The following is a 26966-nucleotide window of genomic DNA, read 5'->3' as shown; positions in this document are numbered from 1 at the left end:
CGCTGGACTGTTGGAGGAAATAGGGTGCGTGGCCGTTGGTGGGCGTGGCCGTGAGAGTCAGCAGTGTCGGGGTAAACCCGATGAACTGCTATCCGCTGAACTGGGCGAAAGGTCGATCCAGTCTATGCTGCGTTCAAGCGGTGTGGGAATAACTTGCCGAAACCTCTTGACGGCTCGATGCAACATTTCATAAGTCATTCAGAAAGAAACTTAGATTTATAAACATATCTATTTGTCATGCATTATTTTTTTAATCAGCTTTGCTGACACATTGATAAAGAGACATTGCAATTATAGCCATATATATATATATACCTATTTGTTTTATCTTGTCAGAACGTTTTGTGGCTCCTACAGTTCGGATTACAAAATACTAAATTGCGTGTCTTAGTGAGATTAATGTAAATTATTTTACTGGACAGGACAGGATATAAAACATTTCAATAGGTATACAATGTATAGTAGAAGTTTACATGTAAACTTCCATAATGTTCAGTATTTCAAATAATTTTCTGTGTTCTAAATTTAATTTAATTTTACACACGTGGCGTGCTCATATATGGGGTTTTGTATAATTTCTTCCCATTTTTCACAGTCTGCAATGTTGCATTGCAAAATTGTCACAGTTTTTCCACAATACTTTAATGCAACACGAGTGCCAGATGAAGCGCAGGTTTCTGTCTTGTTTCTTGGAGCTGTTTGTGCAGCTTTCTCACAGAATGGGAGAAAAACAGTTGCTTAGCTGTCATCACTTTAACATTTCGTAACAGGAACACAAAGGCACAAAGCTACACACTGAGGAAAGTGCTTTGTTTTATCTATGTTGACACTGTAACTCCTTAACGGTGTTACCAGTATGGAAATGTATCTGTATCCCTTCAAAAACAGATTTTTCATTAATTTTGTATTTTCACAGTGAATCAGATCACGCATAAGGCCACCTATTAAACTCGTTACTGGTGTACCCCATTATTCCTCATGGTCTTGACACTTGTTTTGTCTAGGCCCCATTTATATCCATTTGGAGTGCATTAGATTTTTTTTATTTATTTACATTATTATTGTTATATTTGAATAGATGTTTTTCATAGGTGTTCAAAGTTGTTACTATAGTTCTAATCTACAGATGAACTGCACTGATAGCCTATTGTCCTTGGTGCAGAGGAAATCATATTGTGCTTTGTTGCCCTGATGCTAAATATAGTTTTTAACTTTACGTAAATGCTAATGTATATTGTGCTGTTTTTTTTTTTACTGTGGCCTATTGTCTGAACAGTTCAATGAGATCATTCCCACAAGTACATTTTAGACTGCTCTTGACCTACATATGGTGTTACATCACCAACTGCATTTGGACAAAGAAAGAAATTAGCCAACGGATTTCTGGAAGCCATGCTATGAAAAAGACTCTGATTTCATGATTTCAGAAATCTTACCAATTCAATATAACCAAGATGCTTTGGTAAAAACCGTGTCAGACCCATAATATTTCATATTCTGTTAATCTTTCCTGCTTCTATATGACAAAATCTTCGTGTCACATTGGTAAATTGGTGTTTGCAGTTTGCCTGCAGCTGAAGGGAGTGTAGAAGGTGTGCCAGCCCTGCGCTGGCAGCACCTGGCTGCTATCAGGGGCCCTGCCTCTGTATGATTCACAGAAGCATGACCTCAGGCAGCAATGAGGGCATGGAGCTGTGGCAGTGCAGCTCCAGTGCCAGCAGCTAGCGAGAAGAGAGGAGGGAGGAGTTACGGGGAAAACGAGCTGAACGCAGGCATGACAGGCAGCCCGGCCCTAAGTACAGCAGCCTGTTTGTGATATAAGTGGGGCAGGCCGCTTCAACTTAGTTAGGGAATCTGGAGGAAAGGTTACGCTGGCCCTATCTAGGCCTCCACATGCAGACCTCCCTGTCCGGCCAACTCCCCCAACTCAGGAACTCTGGGAGCGGACTCAAAACGGGGGGAGCTGCCCGGCAGGGTTAAATATACCACCCAGGGACGATATTTCAGTATCAGCCCCTGAGCTCTGACAGGCAGCCGTGGGCAGTGTCATGTAGACAAGTTTGTCACTTCCACAGGAAGTACAGGTGTCCACTCAAAATCTAAAATGTTTTATGTTAAATAGCAGATTTGTCCATAACCTATTACAATGTTTTGTATTGCTATTTACTTGAAATTGTTCTTCGGATTGCTGAGAGGAGTACCACGAGGTCTTGAGTTGTTCATAAATCCATGTTCTTATAAACTGTTTTACATTCATAAAAGACATACTTAAACAGGATTGTTAATGTCTGGTTTTATGTTACATAATATTTATAATAAAGCTAAAAGTTACAGAAATTGCATTGAGTTTTCCCAAAAAGTCACATCCCCATCATTACAAGGGCTATAGATGTGATTATTCAACAGGTCCTTAAGGTTGACTGATCCAAAATAATCTTACACATATTGTGTTCACTGGAATAACTTCACTGAAGCTTTTTACCATCATAATCACAGTAAAACTGATAATTTTATACATTTGTTAGGACAGGAACAAATGAAGAAACACCTGAGTGCAACAGAAAGAGTAATGCTGTAGTGTTGTGTAATCGTTTCGATGCTCTTTTATCAAGGAGTGTATATTGTTTTTGTTTGCTAAAATTATTGTTGATGGTAATGTAGTTTCTTACTACTTTATCACACGGTTTGGGGATAAGTTTTCATTCACAAGCTAATGCTCTCCAAATATCCAGAATGCTTTGTGGTCCCTGTTGAACTTGTGGAAAACACTGTCAGTCAGTTGCTCCTCCCCACCATCACTGCAAGCTGGCATCTGGGTGAAAGGACACAACAAGTAAAGACATCTCAGCCCAGGCTGTGTGGAAAACCTCAAAGAAGGATCCTTCATGCTTCCTTTCTTCATACCTTTCTTCCTATAGGAAAACTTTTAATCTGCTCTGTGCTTAATAATGTCACATCTAATAAAGAACCACTTAACAGAAAAAAAGCAACCCAATCACCAGAATCATTGTCAGCACAGATATGTTGGAACTTTATGTTTTTTTTTTTTTATGTTTAAATTGTATGGTTTTTATGTGTCAATTTTACGTTGTGGCATCGCTATGGTTACAGCCGGGTTAGGTTTAGGCACAAAACCACTTGGTTAGGGTTAGGAAAAGATCATGTTTTAGCTTAAAATACCCAGTTTTGTTGCCACAAACACGAAATGTCCTGACATCAACACACAGCTTGAAAATGTCCTGACTTTTCGTGAAAAATACCCGATCTTTTTGCGACAAATGTGGAAGGAACAGTAGTTTGCTCCTTGGCAGTGGTCCTAGCTGTCACACCACCACCCCCTCCTCATCCTAATGATAAAAACTCACATCATATATCACATCATGTGTTGATACGTATAGTAAAAAAGTATACATTTTATGTATTCTGGCAACTGGGCTGAAAAACGACAATGCTTTACTATTGTAGACGTCTAATGTCAAGGTAAACCATGTTGTGGTCTAAAAAAAGTATGTATACTCAATGACAAGCCAAAGAATGTGTAGTTTGTGTATATTTATATTATAGTGTTGACTCACTAATTTCTGTATGTCAGAATGCTGTTTTTGCCCTCAGTGTATTAATTATGCATGGGTGGAAAGTATGCGTATTCTGTTTGAGTAATACAGAACTGCAGGAGTGAAGTGCATGAAAAGGAATTTTAAAGGAAAACTTCAGCCTTTACTTCAGTTCCCAAACAGCAACACATCTATCTTTGTACACCTTTAAAAGACGCAAAGTGGCCATCAAATGTATCAGAAATCCATTTACCACATTATCTCTATCTCTATCTACATTTTACAACGAAGTCACACGTGAATACTACAAACTATCACTAATAAGAAAAATAAGAGAGACGAAGAAGTAAATAATGGACTTCTACCCACACTTCACAGTCAGTGGAGGTTTAGACTTTTACCAAGGGTTAACAGATCGTATTGTAATTTTAATTTTGTACTGTGAAAGAGCCCAGAGACATGAGAAAAGCTTTTATTTCCCGTTCCTGCTCAAACTGTATTTTGTAAATATGTTATGTATTTAATTGGATTGAAAATAATTAATGACTGCTTGTGGCTGGAATGACAAAATTTCCTTGATGAAGTAAATTGTGTGTCATATAGTCTGTCTTATCGTCAAGTCTTCATTGAAGGATGCGTTGTGTACCACACAACACATGTGGCCCCACCCTTTTCCTCCTGCACACTAGAATGGTGTGACAACAGGAATTCCTCTCCAAGCATCTGGCTCCTGATTGGTCAGAATGATATTCTAAAGCCAATCTGTTGCTATGAGACACTGACTCCTGTGCTGCGAGCTCGCTGTCTGTTGTCCTAGCAACATGAGGAACTAGAGGCAGGCTAAACCGGAGCACCCGGAGTAAACCCTATCAACCAGCAGAGTATAAAAACTCCATACAGCAAAGATGGAGGCTGGGAATCCAACCCTGAGCATTGCTGTGCGGCTATAGTGTGAAAAGCTGCTCCAAGAATTGACAGAAGCAGGGGGCCAGTGAGAAAGTGCTCACTGTCAGAACGCTGAATGAGATGACAGAGGCAGCAGGTGGTTATAGCTTCTGCCATTGCTGCTGATGGATCTTTAGATACCTCTTAATAGCATTGTCTAGAGATTGTTTCTTTTTATCCATTTCTTCTCAAGAGCCAAATCCCAGCTTTAGGTCTTTAACCGTGTTTTTGACGAGTTTAGCCAACATGTATTCAGCTTCTATGACAGCAGACAGAGCTCTCTCATCCAGCCCCAGGTTTGACAGCACTGACGTCCTCCAACTGATGATGCAAATGTTTCCTGATGCTTGATTGAGATTACCCTTCACCAGAGCTCTGGTCATTTCCCTTCATTCATTCCTGTCATCTGATACTGTTAACTTCTCATAGGCAGCAACACTTGGTTTATCTGATGGCCTCTTCTCCCTCCAGAGTAGCAAGTGCTGCAAAACTTTGTTATTGAATCCTCTAATATGAGACACGGAACTTCAGGAGAAAAGCTTTGCTTAGTGCCATCCTCCTCCTTCTCCTTGAGCTGAGAGATGACTCAGCTCAAAGAGACTCATGAGTCTGAGAAACTTCTTCCTAATGAAACCAAGGGTAACACTTGTGTCTTTCTAACCATCAAGTCATCGTGCATCTTTTCAGTCAGTTCCTTCTTGATCTCATGACTGGACATGATGTTTTCCTATTTTATGTTGGCATGTGCTGCAGGTTTCTCTGTCAGGTTTAACTTTAATTTTTGAGTTACAAATTTTAGTGGTGAAGGCTTCTGCTTTCTTACACTGGTGGGTGATATCTTCCTGGTCCAATTGCGATTCTCAGATTTGGGTCTTGGAAACTTTGCTACTCTACTTTCCATCTAACAACTTCTCCAAGGTCAACAATGTGTAGGTCATCAGTTATATATATGAAAATTTCAGATTTCTGGGGGTTCACTTTACCTAGATGTCTCCATGTGGTAGCCTGACACTCCATGCCACGAAGAGACCTTATGTTGGACACGGAGGAACTGACAAAAACACCAGGATCCTCCGGTCAATCAGGGCTCCTGATGATCACAGATAAAATGTAGTTATGTGAAAAACCTCCCTCTCCACCAGTCTTGTCAGTGTATCTCCACTCTCACCATGCAAGGCGTCATATAGGACGTGAGGAGCGGCAGCAAAACTGGGAGTGAGTGAGTGAGTTTCCCAGCTGTGCGTTGTAGATCTTCAATCCTGTACTTATTACAGTCTGAGATGCACTCCCCAACTTCTGTTCCTCAGGTCTTGGTATGACAGTTTTGAGGACGGCTACAGAGACTGACTGCATCACATCGGCCAGTGAGTCAGAAGTCCCAGCAGCTAATGTCCACTGTGCTGCAGAGATTCTGTCAGAATGTTTGTTTACTATGGCCACAATATTCCCTGGTGTGATAGGCATCTGAGATCTGTATCGAGCCATCTGTAACTCTACTTTTGCAGGGCTGCTTTTCTTATTTTTGCTTGAAACTTTGTGCAAATTGCTCAGTAATGTATGTAAGATGTGGATACCCACTGTGGTTTCTGACTGTGGTCTGGAAGTCACTTGTCAAGAGTGAAAACTAAATGTCAAGTTGACAAACTTAGAGCACAAGCGGGAGCAATTTCCCCTAAGTCACACTGAAATTCATCACTCGTGAATTAATGAGCACAGCAATCAGTTAATCATTCACAAAGCAGCATTGATCAGAAACACAATGACACCAGCTGCAGGGTTTTTATGGGGCAATATATTGACATAAATTCTATTATAAATTAAAATATTTTTCTCATATAATCACAGATTGTGTATATTCATACTCCAAAATATATAAAGTGTGACTTTAGGTATTTTCTCATATAATCAATAAATCACACCTCTTGGACTCTCCTCACTGGCGCCAGCTGTACCGTATCATAATAACTTCGTTTGAGATGAAAGTCTGCCATGGTTAGACTATACTGTCATAAGAGTGCACAGTTTGACAGGGCAGAACCAAAAGTGGTGCAGCATTTAACCTCAGAAAAGGGAGAGATGTTAAGATCTCGACAGCAGTGACATTAAAAATGAGTCATGTGTTTTTACTGAAAACACTGTAGCGCAAATTAAAGGGAGTCAGATGTGGATATCATGTAACACCATCAAGACTGCAGAGACAGTGAAAAAACACTTCTGTTCGTGGAAAACATGTGAAATTACAGGCAGTTTGAATGATGAATCAGCCTCATCTGAATCTGAGTGATGTCATACTGTGTTCTGTAGGCACAGTTATGTTTCGCGACTCTCCTCCAGCTATGTTACATGACACAACAGTGAATCAACGACGATCAGTTTAAGAGAGCTGAATTTTCAGTGTTGGGCTGATTTTTCCTGCAGCAAATTAAAAGATTCCAAGAAAGCCACTGAATGGTACTAGAAAAGGTCTCCAGCTACAGAGATCTGAGCTGCATCATCAAAACATCAAAACAAGACAAAGAAATCCACCAGATTATGATCTTGAAAAGTCATTTTTGTATGTCCGCTCATGAAAGCATTATAACTAAGCACAAAATAGAGTGGAATCTGCACATTATCTTAATTACATACCACTGCCTCTGTGTACAGACATTCCAGGTATTAGCCGCAGTGCAAAGCAGCCATGTATCCCCGACACAAGATCATACTCAAGGGTTCGGTAGTTTTAGGGCATGTATTGATTGCAAAAATGGAGGCTAGGGAGATTAAGAAAAAGGAAACATTTGATTAATACAAACAAATGCAATGATTTCAAAACAATAATGCCATGAATAAAAAGATACCATCACCCACTGCACCTTTTCTATTTTTTTTGCAGTTATAAATCCTAAAAGGAAAAAAAAGCACTAAATCGTCCAAATAAAAATAAACAAGCAGACTGATCAGGAGAGATCAGTAGAGTTTCAATGTTGGGACAATTCTATTTTTTTTTTTTACTTTATAATTATCATTCACTCAACTGGAATCATTAAGTTTCTACCCAATTTGACCACACTGTTAACAGGATGGAAAACAAAGACAGACCATATGTCTGAGCTGTGAGCCCGGCCAGTTTTCTGCCCTCACTCGGAGTCATCTAAACAGAGGACAGAAGCTCCATCTTGACACCAACTGCGGGTTTAAACGAGGACATCTCAGGAATAAGCCTGAGAAAACAACAAGGGGAACGACGGAGACGGCAAAACGGAGACGGACCAGATGGCCTCACACTTAAAGGCGTCAGGGCAGCGTGGCAACGTTGGCGTGGCTTGCCGGTTAAAGTATAACTAAGTGATTCTTCAGGCCCTTCTGTACCTGCACGCCTGATGCTTTATGATGCTGCTTGTAGAACAATCGTACTGATTTCACAGCCCCATGTGCTGCACAGGAAATGCACTCACGCTGTCACAATCGCTTTTTAGAGGCAGAAGTGGGAGGAATGGAACTTGTCAGTGTTATTCTTGAGCAAAACTGCAATATGTGAACACTTTAGAGCTTTAGAAGTGACCAAGTTAACAAAAACATTGTTCAGATTCATCATAAATAATGGAACTCGTCCATCGGGGGTCAAATTTAGCCTAATAGGCTATTTCATAGAATTGTGGTGTACAGAAGAGGGCGTTGCTCTGTGAGGTCTTAAAACAAATTATTAGAAAAACGTAAAGTTTGACCTGATGTTGACGCCAAATGCAAAGTTATCACTGAAGATGTTAAAATTAATCATGAGGGTGACTTGAAATTCAGGGCAACCCATCCCAATAGCTGTTTCAGTCAAAATCACAAAAGTCGCCCTCATGGTGACGCAGGAGGAAAAGTCACAGGATCACCAAAGTCTTTAAGATTCATCCTCTGGGGAGCATTAATGTCTGTGTCGACATTTCATGGCAATCCATCTCATAGATGTTTCAGTCTGGACCAAAGTGGTGACATCACTATCCCTAGAGAACAGTCAACAGCTTGAGATACTATCGAGGGCCTGCTTCTAAATCAATACATTTGTGGCCAGGTTTCCGACAGAGCACCCTCTCTGCACCTGTTTCCTGTCCACAGGGTGAGGGTTGATGCCCAGACATCTGTCACCGTGGACAGAAAACACTGGCACAGTTGATCCCTGCTACAGATCCAAAACATCAACCACCGACAGACCTGCTGCTTAATGAAACCATTCCATGCACATAGATTACAAATCTTTTCTAAGATGGAAAGCTTGAAATATGTCGGCTAGGTTTGAAAAGCGACAACAGTGTGGTGAGAAAGAAAAAGCATCAGAGAACAGCTAGACTGGAGAGCCTTTATTGGGCACCTTGTGCAGCAAATCCTTTACAAAAAAACAGCATCAATTAAAGACATGTAAATAACTTTCTGTCCCTTGACATGTAACATTAGAATAACTTCATATAAAAAGGAAAAAAAACATTATATTATTAGGAATAATAGAAATTTTGTTATATATGGTAAAAAAAAACAATGACCCACATCCATTCTCTTAATAAATATATACACAATAAGTACTGAGATAAAAAAGGGTGGATCATGTTGATCCTTTTTTCAGTGGATATATACAACATTTCCATTTTTTTTAAAAAAAGCCATTTTATCAGTTAGTATGTATTTTATACTGTAGTTATGGCAATACAGGAGATTTTTTCTTTCTGGATGTGTCTGAACCTAAATACCATATTGCACTTCCAGAACAGCCTGCCTGGACTGTACTGGACTTTCTTGACCTATTTCATCCACATTCAGGGAACGACTCCACAGGAGAGTGGTAGCTGTGTTTTCGCATTGTTTTCAATATATTTAGTAACTATTTAATACTTACAAAGAGGCCATTATTTAGGAAACAATATCTTTTAAGCCATTTCACTCAAACAACATGTATCCGATGCTAAAAAATACAACATTTACTGTACAATATTCTCCCCTAATTGTACGACAGACGAAGAAGTTTTTACTCACTAAATACTGCCACGCTGTTTGCTATTAATACACTGAGCCACTGGGGCTCCATCAATAATTTGCCGTCTTCATTTTGTGCACTAAATACCCAGCTTTACAGATTGTAATTGTCAGTGCTATGGCTTTAGGAAGGGAGCTGTTTCTCCTCATAAATGCAAACATATGAGAAACACTGCTGCTTGCATAGCATGAGGTATAGCAGCACCACAAACACTCTGCACGATGTACAAAAGTAGGCACAAATATTTGAGGTGCAACTCACTAAATACAAGATAAAGGGTGTCATAACAATCCAACCTGACCTCACTTGTTGATTCCTATGCACAAAAAAGGCTTTAAAATGAATCAAAATGTATAACTTACATATCTAATGTGGTGTATTAAGAGCTATGGCCTTTTCAATACCTCTTGTGGGACTTTTAAAATCGGTTAATGCAGCACAAAGACAACATGATTTACATTTCACATCAAGTCCATAATGGCTGCATAGCTAGACGTGTAAACCACCACTCCTGACGGCTCCATTTGATTCATCCCGCATCCTGCTGATGATGTCATCTCCTCCCGCCCAATCAGATTTCAGTGAGGGTGAGTTTGTACATGCCGCCCAGCTCCTCCATGGTGATCTGGAAGGTGTCTTCGTTGGAGTAGTGTTTGATGATGTTGTCATCCATGTGGACTAGAATCCTATTATAAGACAGATGTGGCTGTTAGCGACCTGTTGCCTTCACCCTCATCCCCAAAACACGAAACACTAAAATCTCAACTTAATTTGGAAATGATCTAATCAACTGATAAACACACACAGAAGCCGATAAATCTATCTACTGTGTAATCGTTTTAGCTTTTACTTGTAAAGAAATATTTACATCTTATGATTGACTGATGTGCATCAAAGCAGCAGCTCCTATGATTGCTAATGCGCAACTGACGCATAAGTTACCAACTAAATGCCAATTAATCAGCAGGATGAGAGCAAACGCATGAGTAGAATTAATTGATCTGGTTGTTCATTAATGACGGATTTGGTCCTTCACAGACACTCATACTCACCCTTTCTTGCACTTCTTGTAGACTTTTCCAACTTTGTCCAAAGGCAATTCATACTTCTCTGAAATCTGGATGAAAAAAACACAAATCAGTGTTAAATTATTGAACGTTTGAACAAACCAGTCTGCTTTTGCGGCTCAGCCTTTACAGACACCTGGTTCACCTGTTATAGCTCAGAATTTCTGCTGTTGGTTCTCCAGCAATTACTGTACATGATCCTTGTTCTCTGTCTGCCTTCAGGCCCGAAATTAACCTACACCTGCCTCTCTGTTCTATTTCCCTTTGAATTATTTCCCTACATTCTCCACCTCGCCGTTCTCCCCCGGACGCCTATGCTTCCTCTTGTCCACAGCTTTTCATCCCATTCCTTCCCTCTGTGCCACACACCCTGTCTCTCTCTCTCTTTGCCCATTCCCCTCCTTGTTCTCATTCCTCCCTACGTCATTCCCAGGTCAGTGTCGCTAATAAGCCTAATTATGGCTAGTGCAATACTAGCCATTATCAGTCCAGTTAACTGAGGACAACTTACAGCTTCCACCAGGCCTTTCAGCGTGGGATTCTTCAGCATGAGAGCATCAAAAACCTCCTCTGCCTCCTTGCGCACGTAGAGCAGGACTGCATGGTGATAAGAGAAAGAAGAGACAGGAAGGTGTCAAAGCAAACAGGTGTGTTAATGGACTGGACAGAAAAACCCAAAAGTCACTCACAAGCCTAAAAGCGCGTATTTGGGTCAGGTTGAACAGCTTGAATGATGGTTTTGGTTCGCGTGTGTGGGTCTGCACACATGCAAACACATGCACACACATACTTTATCCATTAGTGCAATTACAGATATGTGTAACGCTGCAGGCAATTCTAATTTAATACTCCCCCTGCCAGACTGCATGGGCTCTCATCCAGACTCAAAGAGGTGGACTGGGCCCAGACAAAACACACTCATCTTACATTGTCGTAAAGACACACACACAAATGGAAGGACAGACCCAACTCTCATTCACTACACTCAGTCTTCTCAAAATAGATTACTCTCTAAATACAGTTTTTCATATTGTTTTCTTATCTGTTGCAGGAATTGTGATATAAATACAAGAAATACTCCTTCTGTTGTCAAGAACCCTTCTATTTTAAGAAGATAGATTTTTGTAGGTCAACGGTCCCTGGTTCTCTTGACAAAAAGCTGATGGGATGTTTCCACTGGAGTTTGGATTTCAGCAGACCTTGTAATGGGTAAACTTGTTGTTATAGAGTGTCTTTGCAAATGAGTAGATGAGTTTCTGTGATTGATGCAAATAAGTTTAACGTGCCTTACAACCCCTGTCGTCTCACTTAGCCACTTGTTACAACCGCTGTGAATCGCTGATGTATTTTAGGTCGTGGAACAGAATGCTAAAAACTCTTAAGCTTGTGTTAACCACCTTATTTTAGGCATCTGACCAAAAATCTATTCCAAAAACCCACTGACTTTGAGATGAGGAAAGGAAAGGAAGTACAACAATGCTCACTCATTTCTGGATTTTAAGACTTGTTAATGCAGCACTCTATCAGAAAAGAGGTCAGACAGTACAGTATGGTACTTTTCTCAATGGTGGTGTTCTGATTCAAGATGCTACAGTACATGTATATAGCCACGGTTTTGCTCATTGTGGTTGGGAGCTACAATGGATAACTGTGAGTCATTTAAAGGAGGCCCGTCAGCACATGATGCGCAGTTTTCTCTGTCGGACGTCAGCACGATACCATTCAAACCATCACAAGGCTGCCAATTGTCCAAATGGAAAGAACACGACAGCTGTCGTGGAAAGATCATGAAACGCCACCTGAAGCTTTAACTGAACTTAGTCTGGAGTAAATTTTAGGTGGCACGTTGGCTTTGCTTTTTGGCTGAATCGTGCTTCATTTTTAATATATAACAATAACTTTGAATAGTTCCGAGATTCAGCTTCAAGCTGCAGCATCATTTAAAACACGAGATCCCGTCTTGTTTGGCAAGCGATCTGTTAAAATGTAGTCATGTCTGCTTGTGACCTCTTGTCACAGGTGAAGGTTCTATACTGTGACATAAGATGTGAGCAGTTCAATGACTGCCAAAGAGTGAAACTGTTGTTTTGAAGGACTTTTACAGGCCTGATGAGGTGAAGCACTATTTCACAATAAATAAGTTAACATTTGAGAAAATCTGAAAAAATGTAGATTATTTTGTGTAAGAAGAGATTTTTCTGAGAACCCCCCTGAAAATTCACTGCAGGTGCAAATCTTTGTTGGTGGTGTTAAAATGTCAAGGTGAAGTCCAGCTCTTTAAAAGTTTCCTCTTCTAGCTGTAACACATCTTACAGCATTTATTTACATATCTTAGTCGTGAAAAAAGCAAGCTGTAGGCCTGTGACTGGGATGTGGGGTAAAGGGCACAGGCTTGTTTGCATGTGTGCACGTAGTGATCACTGGTATTTTGTTGGGTCAGTGGAGGCCTTGGGCACGTGTGTGTTTTGAAAGACCTGGAATAATCACATGGCCCGCGGAGAGAGTGTGTATGTGTGGGTGTGTTGGTGGGGCGGTCTTCAGGGGTTGATCACAGCAAACATACCCTCATGCACATGCATGTGCGCACGCACCGATTTATTGCCTAAGATCACTCAAAGACCCCTGATCAGGAAAGGCATCACACTACTGCAACGCACACACACACACATATGTGCTACCTTTCTTTGGTTCCTCCTCTCTCGCCATCTTGTTTGGGGGCGCAGCGAACTCATCATCACTGAAGGGTAATCTCTTCATGCCCGAGCTGCAGTGGACACACACACACACAAACACACACAAATCACTGCTTTAACGCCCTTAACAACAAGCTAACAGGCTTTAAAACACACACAAGCACAGGCATTTCCTAGAAACAGCAACCTTGTATCCCTTTTACTGTGAAAGTGCCAAAGGTTGTCTCAATTCAAGGCTTCTAAAAAGAAAATGTGAAGAGAGCAAGTGTGAAATCAGGGCACCCATTAGCTCACCTCTCCTCTCCATCTTCTGTCGCGAAGGGCTGCAGAAGAAACAGACATAGAGAAATTAAACCATCACTGAGATAACCTTAAATTGCTACTAGTGTCAGCTACAGATGTGTTCAAATTGGGCACCCAACATCTACGGCAATAATACATATGAAATGTGATTTCAGTGTACATCCTGCAATGAAAGTGAATGTTTAAAATGTGCAACTTGTGCAACTGCAGCAGTTCTAATTCTGCATGTCGGCAGCTAAATCAACCAGGTCAAAGGAAAAGTCAACAACCCAGTCCAAACAGTTTCCAGTGTTGACCCTTTTATGCCTCCTTATCACTGAGAAACGAGCCTGGTCAACAAAAAGCAGCCACTCGGCCGTCTAGTTTTATATGTGGAGCAAAGATTGCACAGTTTGGTCACAGAATCATTTCAGATGTCACAAAGTCACTTATATGACAGGAAAAAACATGTTTTTGAGACTTGACATATTGATCTGTCAAATAATCAAATAATAACAGGCCTCTTGATCCTAATAGTTACCTATTAAATGTATAGATATTTTAAACTCTGTTACTCAGTTACACTGCAGTAAGTTGCTCTGTGGAGGCACTGTTTGCTTATACAGTAAATAACAGTGTATGAAAATCACTTATTTTAAATAGTACATCTTGTTTTTCTAATTCTTGGAAAGCTGCTTTTGGTTGGAGCCTTTTGCCCTGTGACTGTATTGATTGCAGGCGTTCCTGTCAATAGAAATCTATTCTGAGCTGGTGGGTAAAACCCAGAGTTTATCAGAAATTGACAGCGGTTCAGTCAGGTTCAATGTCATCTGCAGCACCAAAAATAACCTCCTGTCCCTCCCTCAGTTTCGCTAGTAGCAAGGTAAACTCAGTGAGAATGAGAGAAAGTGACAGAGTACCTTTTGTCACTTGCACTCATGATTTGACCAGCAGGGGTCACTCAAAACTCACAACCAGAGACATTTCTCACCGCTTTTCATGTAGTCATTTTTCTAATGTTGCAGAGAATGTTAAAAGTGCCTGAAATGCAGAAGTGACTTCTTTTGCCAGGTGTGCATGCACACACGCCTCTGTAAGTGTCATGTGACATGTTGGTCCTGACTGGAAGATGCAAAGCTCAGAGTTCAGTCACACTGAGGAGGGCTGCTGCGAGCCAGCACTGATAAAAACCTGCCAAACTGCACGCATGCTTAAAGTGTGCTATCAAACGCCTGATATAGCACCTACGCATCATTCACAGCACTGCAGTCCTCTCTCTGTCTCCAAATCTGCCTCTTTATGTTCCTCGGAGCATATGAACAAATTAAAGTGGCAGCACAGGTACTATTTTCTGAGCCACCCCGGTTTGTTTTGAGTCACTGGTAAATGATTCATCCTGTGAGTAAGCAGTCTGAAATACAGCCATCAGTATGTAGGACTCCTATCAAAGCTGCAAACTAGAACTCTCTGTTCCTGCCAGCTAAGCATGCAGGTCACCTCGACCCAGCTGGCTGACGAGTGGGTGGAAGCTGAAATCAACAAACTGTTTATGGACCACCTAAGACGCTGCAAAGGGTACATAAATGCAGCAAAAACAATGTTCATGGTCAGAAAAGACTGACGAGACATGCTGTACTAAACAACTGCGGTGGGTATTTAGGGTTTTGGGTCTCACTCACATGGCGCTGGAAGGAAGAGAAATGAATGTCAGGAATGAAGAGGACGGGCTGGGTCTCGAAGTCCGTCATCATCTTGAAGATGGTCACGTCATTACGCTTCTGGAGAATGGGCACTTTGACATCCACAACTGGGTGGAAAAGACACAGCAGGGAGCAGTTTAATAAGGAGGACATCTTTAAAGTCTTTACACCTGCATTAATGTGCTTTTACAGCCACTTCAGGGAAGCGAAACAGGCCGTAAACACAACATTGACTTATTATCACCTTATAAAGTTGTTACAGCAAACACATTAGCAAGAAGTTGCCTATTTACACATCCAGTGAACACTGAGCAACACTGGCATTTATTTAGAGTCACATTTCTGAGCACCTGGCAAATGTAAGACCAATATTCACTCTATTTTTAGTTCTGTTTGGGTTTCAAGTAGCTCCTGAGGCTCTTTAGCCACTTAATGCTCTGCTATGTCCACTGTAGAGACGCTAACATAGCTGTTTGGTGCTGGGCGGATAGCTTAGAGTGGGGTTTTCAGAGCTTTTTCCTGAAAACACCATCTAATGTGCCTGGACAGAAGGATGATGTTGACAACCATGATGTGAGTGAGCCATAAAGTCGTGGGCAACAAAAAACAGAACGATGAGCTGAAATGAGCTCAAACGCTCCACGGAGATGAGGGGGAGTGATATTTCGGTGTGGGTACATGCTCACGCTGTGAGCGTCCACTTTCACATTACACAGTGGTTTGATTGAATTGTTCATGTAAAAAAAAAAATTGATTGGTGCAGCTTTAAGACAAAAAGAGATCATCATATAACTCTGGTGTAGGTGATCTGGGGTGAGATGGAGACCGGGGGAGGAATTACATTTTGTAGTTGTAGTTTCTCAGCGCAGTTGTGTCTGAACTTGTCGAGTTAACTTTGACTTTGTTTTGTTATGAAGTTTAACAGATTGTACTGTACACTAATACACTTTAACTCCGGGATTAGCTACAGCACGTACGGTAGTTTCAGCCCCTGCTTGTGCACGTTAGGTTAGGTAAAGAGCTGAGTGACTCACAGGCCAGGCCGGGGTTGAGCTCAGCCACCTTCCCTTTCCGGCGGGACTGCTTCCGCTCCTCATCTCGGATCTTCCTCTCAGCTCCCTTGTCACAGAAGACTTTGATCTGGCAGTAGGCACGGTGGATGGGCTTGTTGCTGCGGTTGTTGTAGCTGTAGGTGTCGATCTGCAGGTTCAGAGGAAGACCCTTCACGCCCTTCTGAGAGGAGAAGTCTGTGCTCAGACAGTTGACAGAGATGAAGATCTGCGGCGGGAGGATGGAGGGAGAAGACATGACAAATGAGACAAAGAAGGTGGAAAAAGTTGTGCTCAAAGCAAAGGGAAAGTTTCCAACTTTGCCTGTATAAAGCTGGAGAAATGAAACATAAAACAAGCTTTGTCCATTAAAGGCAACAGCAACTTTAACTTTAACTTTAGCGTTAATCTAACTTTTCAATGTGTTTTTAAATCACGAAGAAACTCTGATTGTCAGTTTGCATCACTGTGAAACACCGAAGACTTCCTGCAGCAGGTGTCTCATTCAGTGTTCTGTGCTGCCCTCTATTGGTCAATGCTAGCAATCACAGGCTCCTTTGTCCTTCTGGTGCTCGCATTGAAAACTGGTAATCATTGTGTCAACAAAACACACTATAATAACAGAGCATTTTGAAACACCTTACAAAGAGGATCTGAGGGGAAAAGCAGCAGATATCCCCGATATTATGAATATCATTAAAAGGCAAAAGAAAAGGAAGAATGTGAATTTGTTTGTGCTTTGAATTGATGCATAACTTCATAACATTTAAAACCCTCTGGAGTCTATCCATTCTGCTTTATTTATAGTAACATAACTTTATTTATATATCTTGCAGAGACAAGCTGAGAGAAGCAGTTAAAAGTGCTGATGTAGGGCTTTCACACATCATCTCATTTGTTTCGGAATGAGGAATTGAACAAGTGGGATAAAATCTATATTTTTATTCCAACATTCCAGATTTTTAAAAGTGCCTGTGTCATTTTTCTTGTATGTTTAGTTTCTGGCACCTTTAAACAAAGAGGAATCATCAAAAGAAAACCATTGTCAGCAAAAGATGTTTTAATGAACTTGCCCCAGAGCAGGCAAACATAAGGGAGGGGCTGCCTTTTGCAAATACACCGCAAATACGTATATGCTGCAGAGCAATCAGCCCAGGGGCGAGCCACGCATACGTACACACACCTGCTCACACACACACATACATACACACACCTTCATCTGTCAATAAACAGATCGATGAGACCAATCATCACTGATGATTGATGAGACGCTCAAACAGCGTGGCAGGGCGTGGCTTCCAAAAATACACAAGCAGCGAAGTCATGAACACACACAAGGATGAACATCCTATGGACACAGGCCTCGAGTCAGGAGACAGTTAGACCCACATCCTGGTGTGTGTGTGTGTGAGTGTGTGTGTGTGTGTGTGTGTGTGTGTGTGCGAGCCAGCGAGTGAGAAGTTTGTGCGTCTGACTTTATTCATGTTAAGCGTAGCCTACAGAGAGCGAGACGCTACCGGTGAGCCGAGGTGCCATGTAGTCTCTTCATGTGTTTGTCAGCCCATCGGTCGTCTGGATCACTGCCAGTCAGCCAGATGAGGGTCGACAACAAACAAAAAAAACAAGACTGGACGACGGGACAGGAGCTCCTTCTTTCTGTCACCTCTCCTTCTCGTTGAACAGGATTTTAATTTGTTAACTGTCCAATCCGGTCCTCGTCCCCCTCCTGCTGAGTTTCCTCATTCCTGCGCTCTTTGTCTGCTGTGCAGAAATGCCTTAACGAGCAGCATCACAATAGGGGTGACAGGCTGGTTGGACCAGTCAAGAATGTATGCGCACAAGGGAGGAAGACTAGCACACACACACACACACACGTTTCCATGTCTCTACGCAACAAGACTGCACGCACAAGAGGAGGTGACGGCATCCTCGCTCTTCTATTCAAGCACCTATTTTCACTAACAACTGTTTTGGAGGATCATAACGAACAAAGTGGCTGCTGATCACTGACAAAGGGGTGTCAACACCTGAGACCTTCATTCTGGTCTGTGGCAAAAACCACACGGCACCTTCAAGAAGAAGGAGTTGTCTACTTTTGGCTTAAGTGCGTTGATGTGAAAAGTTCAAGGCTCATATTAAGAGTTCAGGACAAGGAAGTGTATGGAAACCTCGGATCACCAGTGATCCTGTGGGCCAAACACTGTTTTAACAGTAGCTTTCGCACAAGCACGTCTGATTATGTGTGTGTAGGTGTTTCTTTTATTGTCTTACTTTGGCCTCCTCATTGGTGTCCCAGGTGAAGGAGATGGCGTTGTAGGAAATCTCCTCGATGTTGCCAATGGTGTTGAAGCTCTCCTTGTAGTCAGCTGTGACAACGAACGAGAGTTTAGTCAGCAATTTAGTAGTGGTGAGCCCAACCAGGAAATGCAATCAGACTGCAATCTCAAGAAAACTTTATTTTCATTCACTGTTACTGTATGACACACTTGGGTTTTAGAGACGGCACAAGCACACGCCTTTTTCTGTCCGTTACAGCTAAGCTGCCCTTTCAACCAGCCACTTAACAGTGCAGACACAGGAGGATTAATCAGCCCAAACCATCATAAAGCCGGCATGAATCATTGCAGCTTTAAAATCAACCTCCATCTGTGCACCAACAGTGTCTCAGACACACTTGGGTTTATTTGACCCTTTATTGCAGCACTCTCGCTCTGCCAAACAGTGCACATATTCCCTTTAATGTAACTGACAGTTGAGTTTAAAAAATGAAAGACTTCTTACCAATGTCCAGACACCTCTGTTTGGCAGTGTGCTGTCTGGAGTGCCAGTACTTCCAGTGTTTCAGCTGATCATCTCTGCACTTCTCTTCCCCAAACACCACCATTACCACACTCTGGCAATTGATTAACACGCACAATGTCAATTTAACATGCTGTAAACATATTCAACATGTGGTTACAGTCCATAAATCCTAAACCGTTGCTTGTTTCAGGTTTCTTTCTGTCTCTTACCCTGACTTTGGTGATGGGTTGCTGCATGCCTTTGTTGTCAATCTCCCTGAGGGTGATTGGGTAAAACTGGCCCTTGTTGAGGTATGTCATCGTGCCGTCGCCTGTCTTCTGACGCAGAGACTTGGACGCCTCAAGGGTGTACTCAAAGTTATTCCTAAAATACGATGAGATCGTGGCAGAATTAAGTAAACATCAGGAATAAGACATCGAAAGTGGCACCAACAGCATTCAAAAACCTTCATGTAGCTGCCGCAGCTAAATCGTGACCTAAAATCAGTGTGTTGTCAGATAACGCCTGTGTGTGTGTGTGCAGCCTCTTTTCTCTCACACAGAGGGGGAGTCTGGTGTCTCCCCTGCGACTGTGATGAAAGAGGCCATTCTGCGGTGTTGTGTCAAAAGCTGAATGGTGGTGGAAGTCGGGAGGTAGGCCGGCGGCCGCGCGACTTACCCCGGCACGGTGTCAAACTGAGGGTACTCATCAGGCGTCATGGAGGACATACGTAACTGGAGATCCCCTGGGAAGGAAAACACCTGCAGCACACAAAGAAGACAGATAACGTGTGAAGTGAGGTGCAGCAAAAAGAGGATATTAAACAGCTCCTTTTCTTTTTAAGGACTCATACTAACAGCCTCTTCCTATAATTCACCAGAGGAATGATTTTCATGAAATGCTGTTTTTCCTCTTTTCTTCCACCACTTTGTGTGGATTTAATTAATTTGTTCTTCCCCTTCATCCCCAATTTCTTTGTGTTTAAATGGTAGTTTAATTATCTTCCATCATGTTGCTCCTGCCCACCCCCCCTCCTGTACAGGGGTTTTGTTGGGTTACTCTTTTCTAAAGTAATTCCCCTCCAGGTTAAATAGAGAGAGAGGACAGAGAAAGGGCTTTGGCTATTGTAGGAGAACAGTACAGCACTTTATTGTGTTGGTGAGACAATGGCATAATAACACACTGGCTGCTATTTTGGCATGTTCAAATAAAACCAGGGAAGGCTGAGCCCACCGCTGGCTCCATGGGATCAGGTGAATATCCTATTGTCTGATGGGAGAGATCTGAGAGGAGAGGAAGGTGAAGGAGAGGAGGAGGGGGGCGGTCGCAGGGAGAGCAGTAGCGGGGTTTAGAAAGAGGGGGATCGAAACACACACCTCCTGGGAACCGTCCTTGAAACTCTCGGAGAAGGTGGAGTCGGGGGGCGTGCGGGACTGGGTGCTGGGGCTGAATTGGACCCCGCCGTGGTTGAGCTGGCGGTCAAAGACGCCCACGTGGCTGTCGGTTTCGGCGCAGTTGTTCGGGATGGTCACCGAGAAGCCGTGGCCGGGCACCTCCGTCTTGATGGAGGGGTAGTTTGGCCCGCTGGCGATGGAAACTGTGACGGTCGTGTCTGAGAGGTAAAATCAGAAAACCGACAATCAGGTTTTGTGTTTTTGAGCCGCTCCTGTTTGCTTGTGTTATTGAAGGTGAACAGACCTGGTGAGGGGAACTGGCTCCTCTTGTCTGGGGCCAGCTGAAGAATATTGAAGGGCCCCTTGAGGACCTGGATCCTGTTCTCCATACCAGCTTCCTGAAGTGGAGCAATGGGGTGGCCCGCCTGGATCTGGTGTCTGCAACAAAGACAAACAGCACATATGTTGGACTTAAAGTGTGACTGTTTTTGTAAATACTATCACTATCATGATGATATTCATCCAGTGTGAAGCTCTGCTGTCTCTTCTCTCATTTAAATCTATTAACTACAGAACAGGAGTCTTCGTAGTTTTATCATAGTTCATGTGCTGTATGTTTTTATGCTGTGTTTTTTGTTTCACTGCTGCGCAACCAATTGCCCTTTGGGGACAAGTAAAGTGACTGATTAATTACTTTTAAGTAACTAATACGTACGCGCTAAACTTGGATTCAGGTGCTACACCCCATTATCTCATTAGATAATTAATTACTATACTGACTATAATTAGTCAGTATAGTCAGCATAGCCTTGAGAAACGTGTGTTATTACTCCAACTAAAGAACAAATCTGTTGGGTTAGACTCTAAAAACAAGGCTTTTTTTGACCCTTTGGAGAAACAAGGTGCTCCTCCAGTTTTAAATATATTTCAACAAATGAGCTGCACTCTGTGCTGCGTTCAGCTCTTGCACTTGCAAACGCAGCCCTTAAATTCAGAGAATGTGCAAGAGATTGAACCTCTCCATTCCCTTCATGCGGTGGTTCCCCTCTGCTGTGCTTTTATTTTTAAAGCGGGGTGGTATTAGGTGAGGGCTGCTGCTTACCTTTTGTTAGGATCCACATCACAGACCAGTGCTTCAGGCTTGCTCTGGGGTATTGTTCTCTTTTCCCTGGGCACCTGTACGGGAGTGCAAACACAGCCGCTCAGCGTCTGACCACATCACATCCAACAACCAGGGTCATCCTGCTGTCTATATATGCAGCTAGATCAGTTACATGACGCTGGCTCTGCCTTGCAGATGTTGGTTAATGGTCGGATGTCAGCATGGACAAAGATCATATAGGTGAAACCTGAAAGGATTTGGTAACTAATCCCCTGACATGAGATTCTGCACTTTTGATTTTAGAGTTGCAGGACTGTTTTTTCCTGTGTGGTCACATGATTTCTGAGTTTCTTCTGATACCTTGTAGTAGTCATACAGCAGGCCCAGAGCTGCGGCACTGTCCTCGTCTCCATTTATGCTCATCATGGCCTTGGTGGCAGCTGTCAGCGGGTTCTCCAGAAATGATTTCCAAGCTTCGTCTTCTGTGGTGAAGGAGCGGCGCTGGCCGCCATAACCCGGCTCGTTCTGGAGAACCAGGACTGCACGCTTACTGCGGGAGGACAAGAGTTTCATAAGTGACTGTGTACAAACATTTTATTAAGATGTTAATAAAAAAAAGTAGGCTGACTGAGGTGTTACTTCAAGTATACTGTTTGGACACAAATGAAAGACATTTATAAGAGTGGATATAGAATCTAGGATCAACAGACTTCACCTCACTGACTTCACATGAGTTCAGAAAGCCAAGGCCTGCAATCTCAGCCAAAACTGACAAACAGGTTACAAGAGCGAGAGATCCACCATGTCAATGCTCTTAATCTGCGAGACCAGTTGTTCAAGCTTTTCTGTGATTATGCAACAAATCTCAGCCATCGAACCACCGAGGAGGAAAAGATGCTCTACAGGCTCGTCCAGTGTGATGACTCTGGTTCGAGGATCTCTCATTGGCTGAGAAGGTGACCGCAAGTGACGCATCTGACCCGGCGACATTCCTGTGTTTAAGCAGCGCGGTGCTGCTGTTTTCGTAAGAGAACCTGTTTATGAGAAGCACGTCGTAATGCACAGTCATCGCCTGCGTCTTTCTCCTTCCTCTTCCATCTCGTGAGGCCTCGAGAGTCATAGCTTCATAAACAGGACTGAGTTGGACCAATAAGAGCGCAGCAGCTTGTATTTTCGTGTGTCTCATCTGCTTGTCGCCATCTTAATGTGTTTACTGAATGAAAATACAACATACTGAACATTTCAACACTGAACTTGCCTATTTACAGTCAATTTTAATGTTTGCTCGTCTTATATTTACTGAGACGTGTTATGCCTTGACTAGAACAAAGTAAAGTCAAGCTCTTGTGATTAAAGTTTCATGTAGCTCATTAGCTTTCCTCGTCAAACTTTGGAAACTACACACCCCTACGACACGTCTTCAATCATCCTGCCACCAAATCCAACTGCTGATTTTCTGCCACAACACAGCAATTATCATAAAGTGTAAACGGACTGGCCCAGTTTCCACGTCGAGTATCTACAACAAATACAGCTCTTTTCCCCTCAGTGGTCAAAGCAAAGTGATAATTAGTAATCCTATATCTAATTGTGCTGTTCATAAAAGGCAACCTGATAAGATGCTGTATTAACCAGCAATAAAACAATGAGGACATGTAATCCATTACTACAACAGCAACAAAAAGAGTTGTTTTTTCAGAGATTTAAATTAGATTTTACCTGTAGGGAATAAAGTCAGTATTTGCAGCATGAATCCACAGACGTGTCACTTTTTAATGCACAGGAGCATGAAAAAAAAAACACATCCTTCTCTGCTAGAGAAGCGTGCACGGAGTCTTTATTTTTGACATTTGAGCTGTTTAAGTTAAAATATATATATATAACCTCATATAGCCCTGTGCTTGCTTACATTGTCTGTGTAAGTAGTCGGGCCAACGCCTAGCAGGTGTACAATTTCACTCCCCTCAAAAGTCTCCTTGTCGTTGCCCTCAAAAACATACAGAATATAGGCTGAGCCCTTCCACCAGCATGAGAAACACTCATCTTTATTTTAAAGATGCTGATCAAAACTCTTACTTGCACATAAAAAGCCGTCAGCGGGGGCAGCTTCCCTTCAGCTGACGGCTCCCTGCTGAGCTCCGTGTTTATTCCTGAACAAACATCATTAAGACTGCCCGCAGAACTGTTGGAGCTTAAAGCAAAGTCAAACACTAAACCTCCCATCGCCATCACGGGACGGTTTTTATTCTAACAGGCGCCTCAGCTCGCACGACAGGTGGAGATACACCTGTGCAGGCTGGAACATGACAGGTGGAGTGAGCGGCGCTACACCATGGGAAACTATGTGATACACGTTCCCGCTTGGCAGCCAGTCTCAGAGTAAACTTACCCTCAAAAGAGAAGCCATAATAATCCTAAAATAACGCTTCAAATGCTACACAAACATCACAGGGATATTCTTTTTGTTTAAATATCAGGCAGCAGCTGCAGGTCAGAGGTGGACCACAGCGAGCTTTTATAGATCCGTCTTTGCCATGAACTCAAAAAATAAAAAAAGGTGCAAAAATAGTGTGAAAATCCACAAAATATTTAGAGTCAGTATTACAAGCTTATAGAGTCAAGCTGCCCCCGTTGTGTAGGCTAAAGGTGGAGAGTCAGGACAACTTACTTGTCATGCTCCTGTGACATCTCGGTCGGTCGAACTGGACTTTCTAGTTGGTACTGAAAATCCGATCCGTCTTCTTTGCTGTGGTGGAAACCTGCGCCGCTAACGCTGGATGAGGGCCGCGGCACAAACAAGGTGTCCCCTACTGAGAGAACGGGTTTTGTCGGCTTTTCTCGCTTTTTGGGGGCAAAGCTGAGAAATTGAGGCCGGTTTTACCTGTGACAGGACCGCGGATTGGATTACAGGTGGACGGCAGGGGCGGGGCCGCGCTGTCAATTACCCTCGCTGAGGTTGTGATTGGCTCGCCTGGTGCCTTTACCTGGAGCTGCGGAGGGACTCACGGTGAACTAGTGGAAGAACAGGGTTTAACAGCTGTGATTTTATCATGTAGGGTTTGTTATAGTGAAAAAATTGGATAGCCTATGCAGTGTGATGTGTGATTCTTTAAAATAATAATAATAAAAAAAGGTTAAAGTAAAAAAAATAAGAAAAAAGGTGATTACAGAATAAAAAGGATCCAAAAATGTAAGAAGTATTGGAAATGAATCAGAACTGATGGATTTACACAGTCCAGCGGTTTTGGAGCTAATTTTAGGACTGGAGGAGTAAGAAAGACCTTCTTATGGGCATGGTCACTGCAGCATTGTGCTTGAGCAGTAATATGTTAAACATGAATGCTCTATGTTCAGTAGTTTGGATGGATGGATGGATGACTTCCCTCAAATGAGAAACAAAAAGCTATAAAACTAATCGGTATGTTCGGATATCAAGTCTCCAATTGTGAAATCCGAGAAGTCACTGAAATAATTTTCATGTAACTTAACAGGAGACCAGAGATGACACCAAAATGACTCAGTTTGTAATGACACCGACAAAGAAGCTGTTTAGATTCTGTCTTAAAATAATCATCAGATGCACATTGAAACAGGTTTTACTTGCTGTGATCGTCCTTCCTGTTCAGGGAATCATTTCTGATGTGATTCCAGTGAAAAATATAAACCACAAAATCCACAGTCCTGCTTCTGCGCAGCAGAAATGCATCGTAAAGTTTATCTAAAGCTAAAATGAGGCATCAGCAGTTTGACTTGCAGAGAAATCAAGTGAGTATCTTCTTTAATTACAGTCATTTGAACCCATCCTTTAGTGGATCTGTCATGTGATGGGTGAAACTCAGTCTGTTTAAAAAGGTCAGTATCAGCCCTGATATCAAACTCTGAAACTTTCTGAGCAAGGACATGAATATGTTATTTACTGTTAGAAGATAGAGTAGAGTATATAGTAGATATTTATAGTGTTTGTGGTGGCAATCAGTGACTTTATATATAGTGAACTCACCACAGAAAAATTGATATTTAAACATTTGTAATTGCAACAATTCACAGCTGGGATGGGATTTACATCTTTGAGTTTTCTGTGAGCCTGAAAACATGGGAAAACTAATTTCAAACAACAAAATGATGAAACGAAGTCAAATGGAATAAAATGCAAAAGCAGGTAAATTGATCCCTGGAAGACGCCGTGAGTCTGAACCCTACATTTTTCAGAAAACCACTTATCTAAAGACACTGTGAAGCAACATTTTCCTTCACATGAGAATCATTTTTTTCATCTAGCTCCATCAGTAAACCTTTGTCAAACTTCATGAAGAGGTGCACCCACCTGTGTCACTGTTACCGGATGATGACACAGAGTTGTTTACATTGTCCTGGAGGGCAGATTAGCATCAGCCTGCACAGCTGGAGGTGAGAAGCAGGCAAATTTAGGCCTGCAACCTCAAAAAACATTACAAGTGTGCAAATGAAATGCTGAATTAGCATGGCAACCAAATCAGGTTGGCGGTACTCTTAACGGTTAACAATCAAGTAGCATGAAGCAGGAACAAAAAAATCGTTCATTACTGTTTTTCTATGGAAGTCTGGCATAGAAAGCTAAAATTACCTGCCAACTTTAAACAAGTGGAATATAAAATAGCAGTGGGAATAACTGTCATATGTTTTGGGATTCTCTGAGATGCTGTACTTGAACCATTCTTTTTAACTATCTACAACAAGCTTTGTGCTGATTGTGATAAAATAAACATAAATGTGCAATAAACCTTAAAACCCAAAAACACAGAATGAAAAGAAACACAGTGAGTGAAAACAAACAGCTTAGAGACAGAGGGGGCTTAAAAGATGCTATCAGCAATATTCAAAGTTTCCCCCTTCACACACACACACACTGAGACAGAAACTAACAGTAATCCCCCCTCCCCCCATCTCTCTCTCTCTCTCTCTCTCTCTCGCTGTACCACACACACCAACACACACACACAGACACAACCTCCTGCTCCTGGATCCTGGTTTACTGTTTATTTATCCCAGTAGAAGGACACCTGCTTCTTCTGGAGCTTGTTTGTGTTTGCATGGAGGACATGGGATAATACAGTGAGGGAGGGATACAAGGATGTCTGTGTGTGTGTGTGTGTGTCTGTGTGTGTGTGTGTGTGTGTGTGTGAGAAGAGACTGGGAATATGTGGCTGGGCTGCTGATGGTGGGTCTGGTTAGATGCTGACTAGACAAAGAGCAGAGAGGCCAAATGATGGGGGAAAACAGACAAAAGAAAGAGAGTATGGATCAAAGCATTGGATTAGAGAAATCAGAGACCTGCTCACTCTCGGGAAGATACAGTAGAATTAACATACAGCAGACAACAAAGAAAGCACCAATACATCAATGCAAAAAATGTTGCACTACATT

The 26966-nt window shown here is 42.2% G+C and overlaps 1 protein-coding gene across 2 annotated transcripts; it reads right to left on the bottom strand.

The window, feature by feature from the left end:
• Positions 1 to 8812: 8812 nt before the first annotated feature.
• grhl1 (grainyhead-like transcription factor 1) lies at positions 8813 to 24408 on the bottom strand. Of its 2 annotated transcripts, none has more exons than XM_041953296.1 (16): positions 24232 to 24408; positions 21924 to 22113; positions 21564 to 21637; positions 20766 to 20899; positions 20444 to 20679; positions 19746 to 19828; positions 19298 to 19451; positions 19068 to 19179; positions 18558 to 18652; positions 16272 to 16515; positions 15217 to 15344; positions 13550 to 13578; positions 13241 to 13326; positions 11074 to 11159; positions 10548 to 10612; positions 8813 to 10181 (listed from the first exon to the last, which is right to left on the bottom strand). In XM_041953296.1, exons 1-16 carry the CDS (start codon positions 24249 to 24251, stop codon positions 10067 to 10069), a joined length of 1851 nt encoding a protein of 616 aa, XP_041809230.1. In that variant the 5' UTR covers positions 24252 to 24408; the 3' UTR covers positions 8813 to 10066. The 2 variants fall into 2 exon arrangements, with proteins under 2 accessions (XP_041809230.1, XP_041809231.1); XM_041953297.1 differs by lacking the exon at positions 24232 to 24408 and adding an exon at positions 23953 to 24178.
• Positions 24409 to 26966: the final 2558 nt, after the last annotated feature.

Source organism: Chelmon rostratus, chromosome 15 (assembly GCF_017976325.1).
Source record: "Chelmon rostratus isolate fCheRos1 chromosome 15, fCheRos1.pri, whole genome shotgun sequence".
NCBI classification, from domain to species: domain Eukaryota; kingdom Metazoa; phylum Chordata; class Actinopteri; order Chaetodontiformes; family Chaetodontidae; genus Chelmon; species Chelmon rostratus.
Note: the sequence above shows the minus strand (reverse complement) of the source record. Positions and strands in the feature narration are given on the sequence as shown.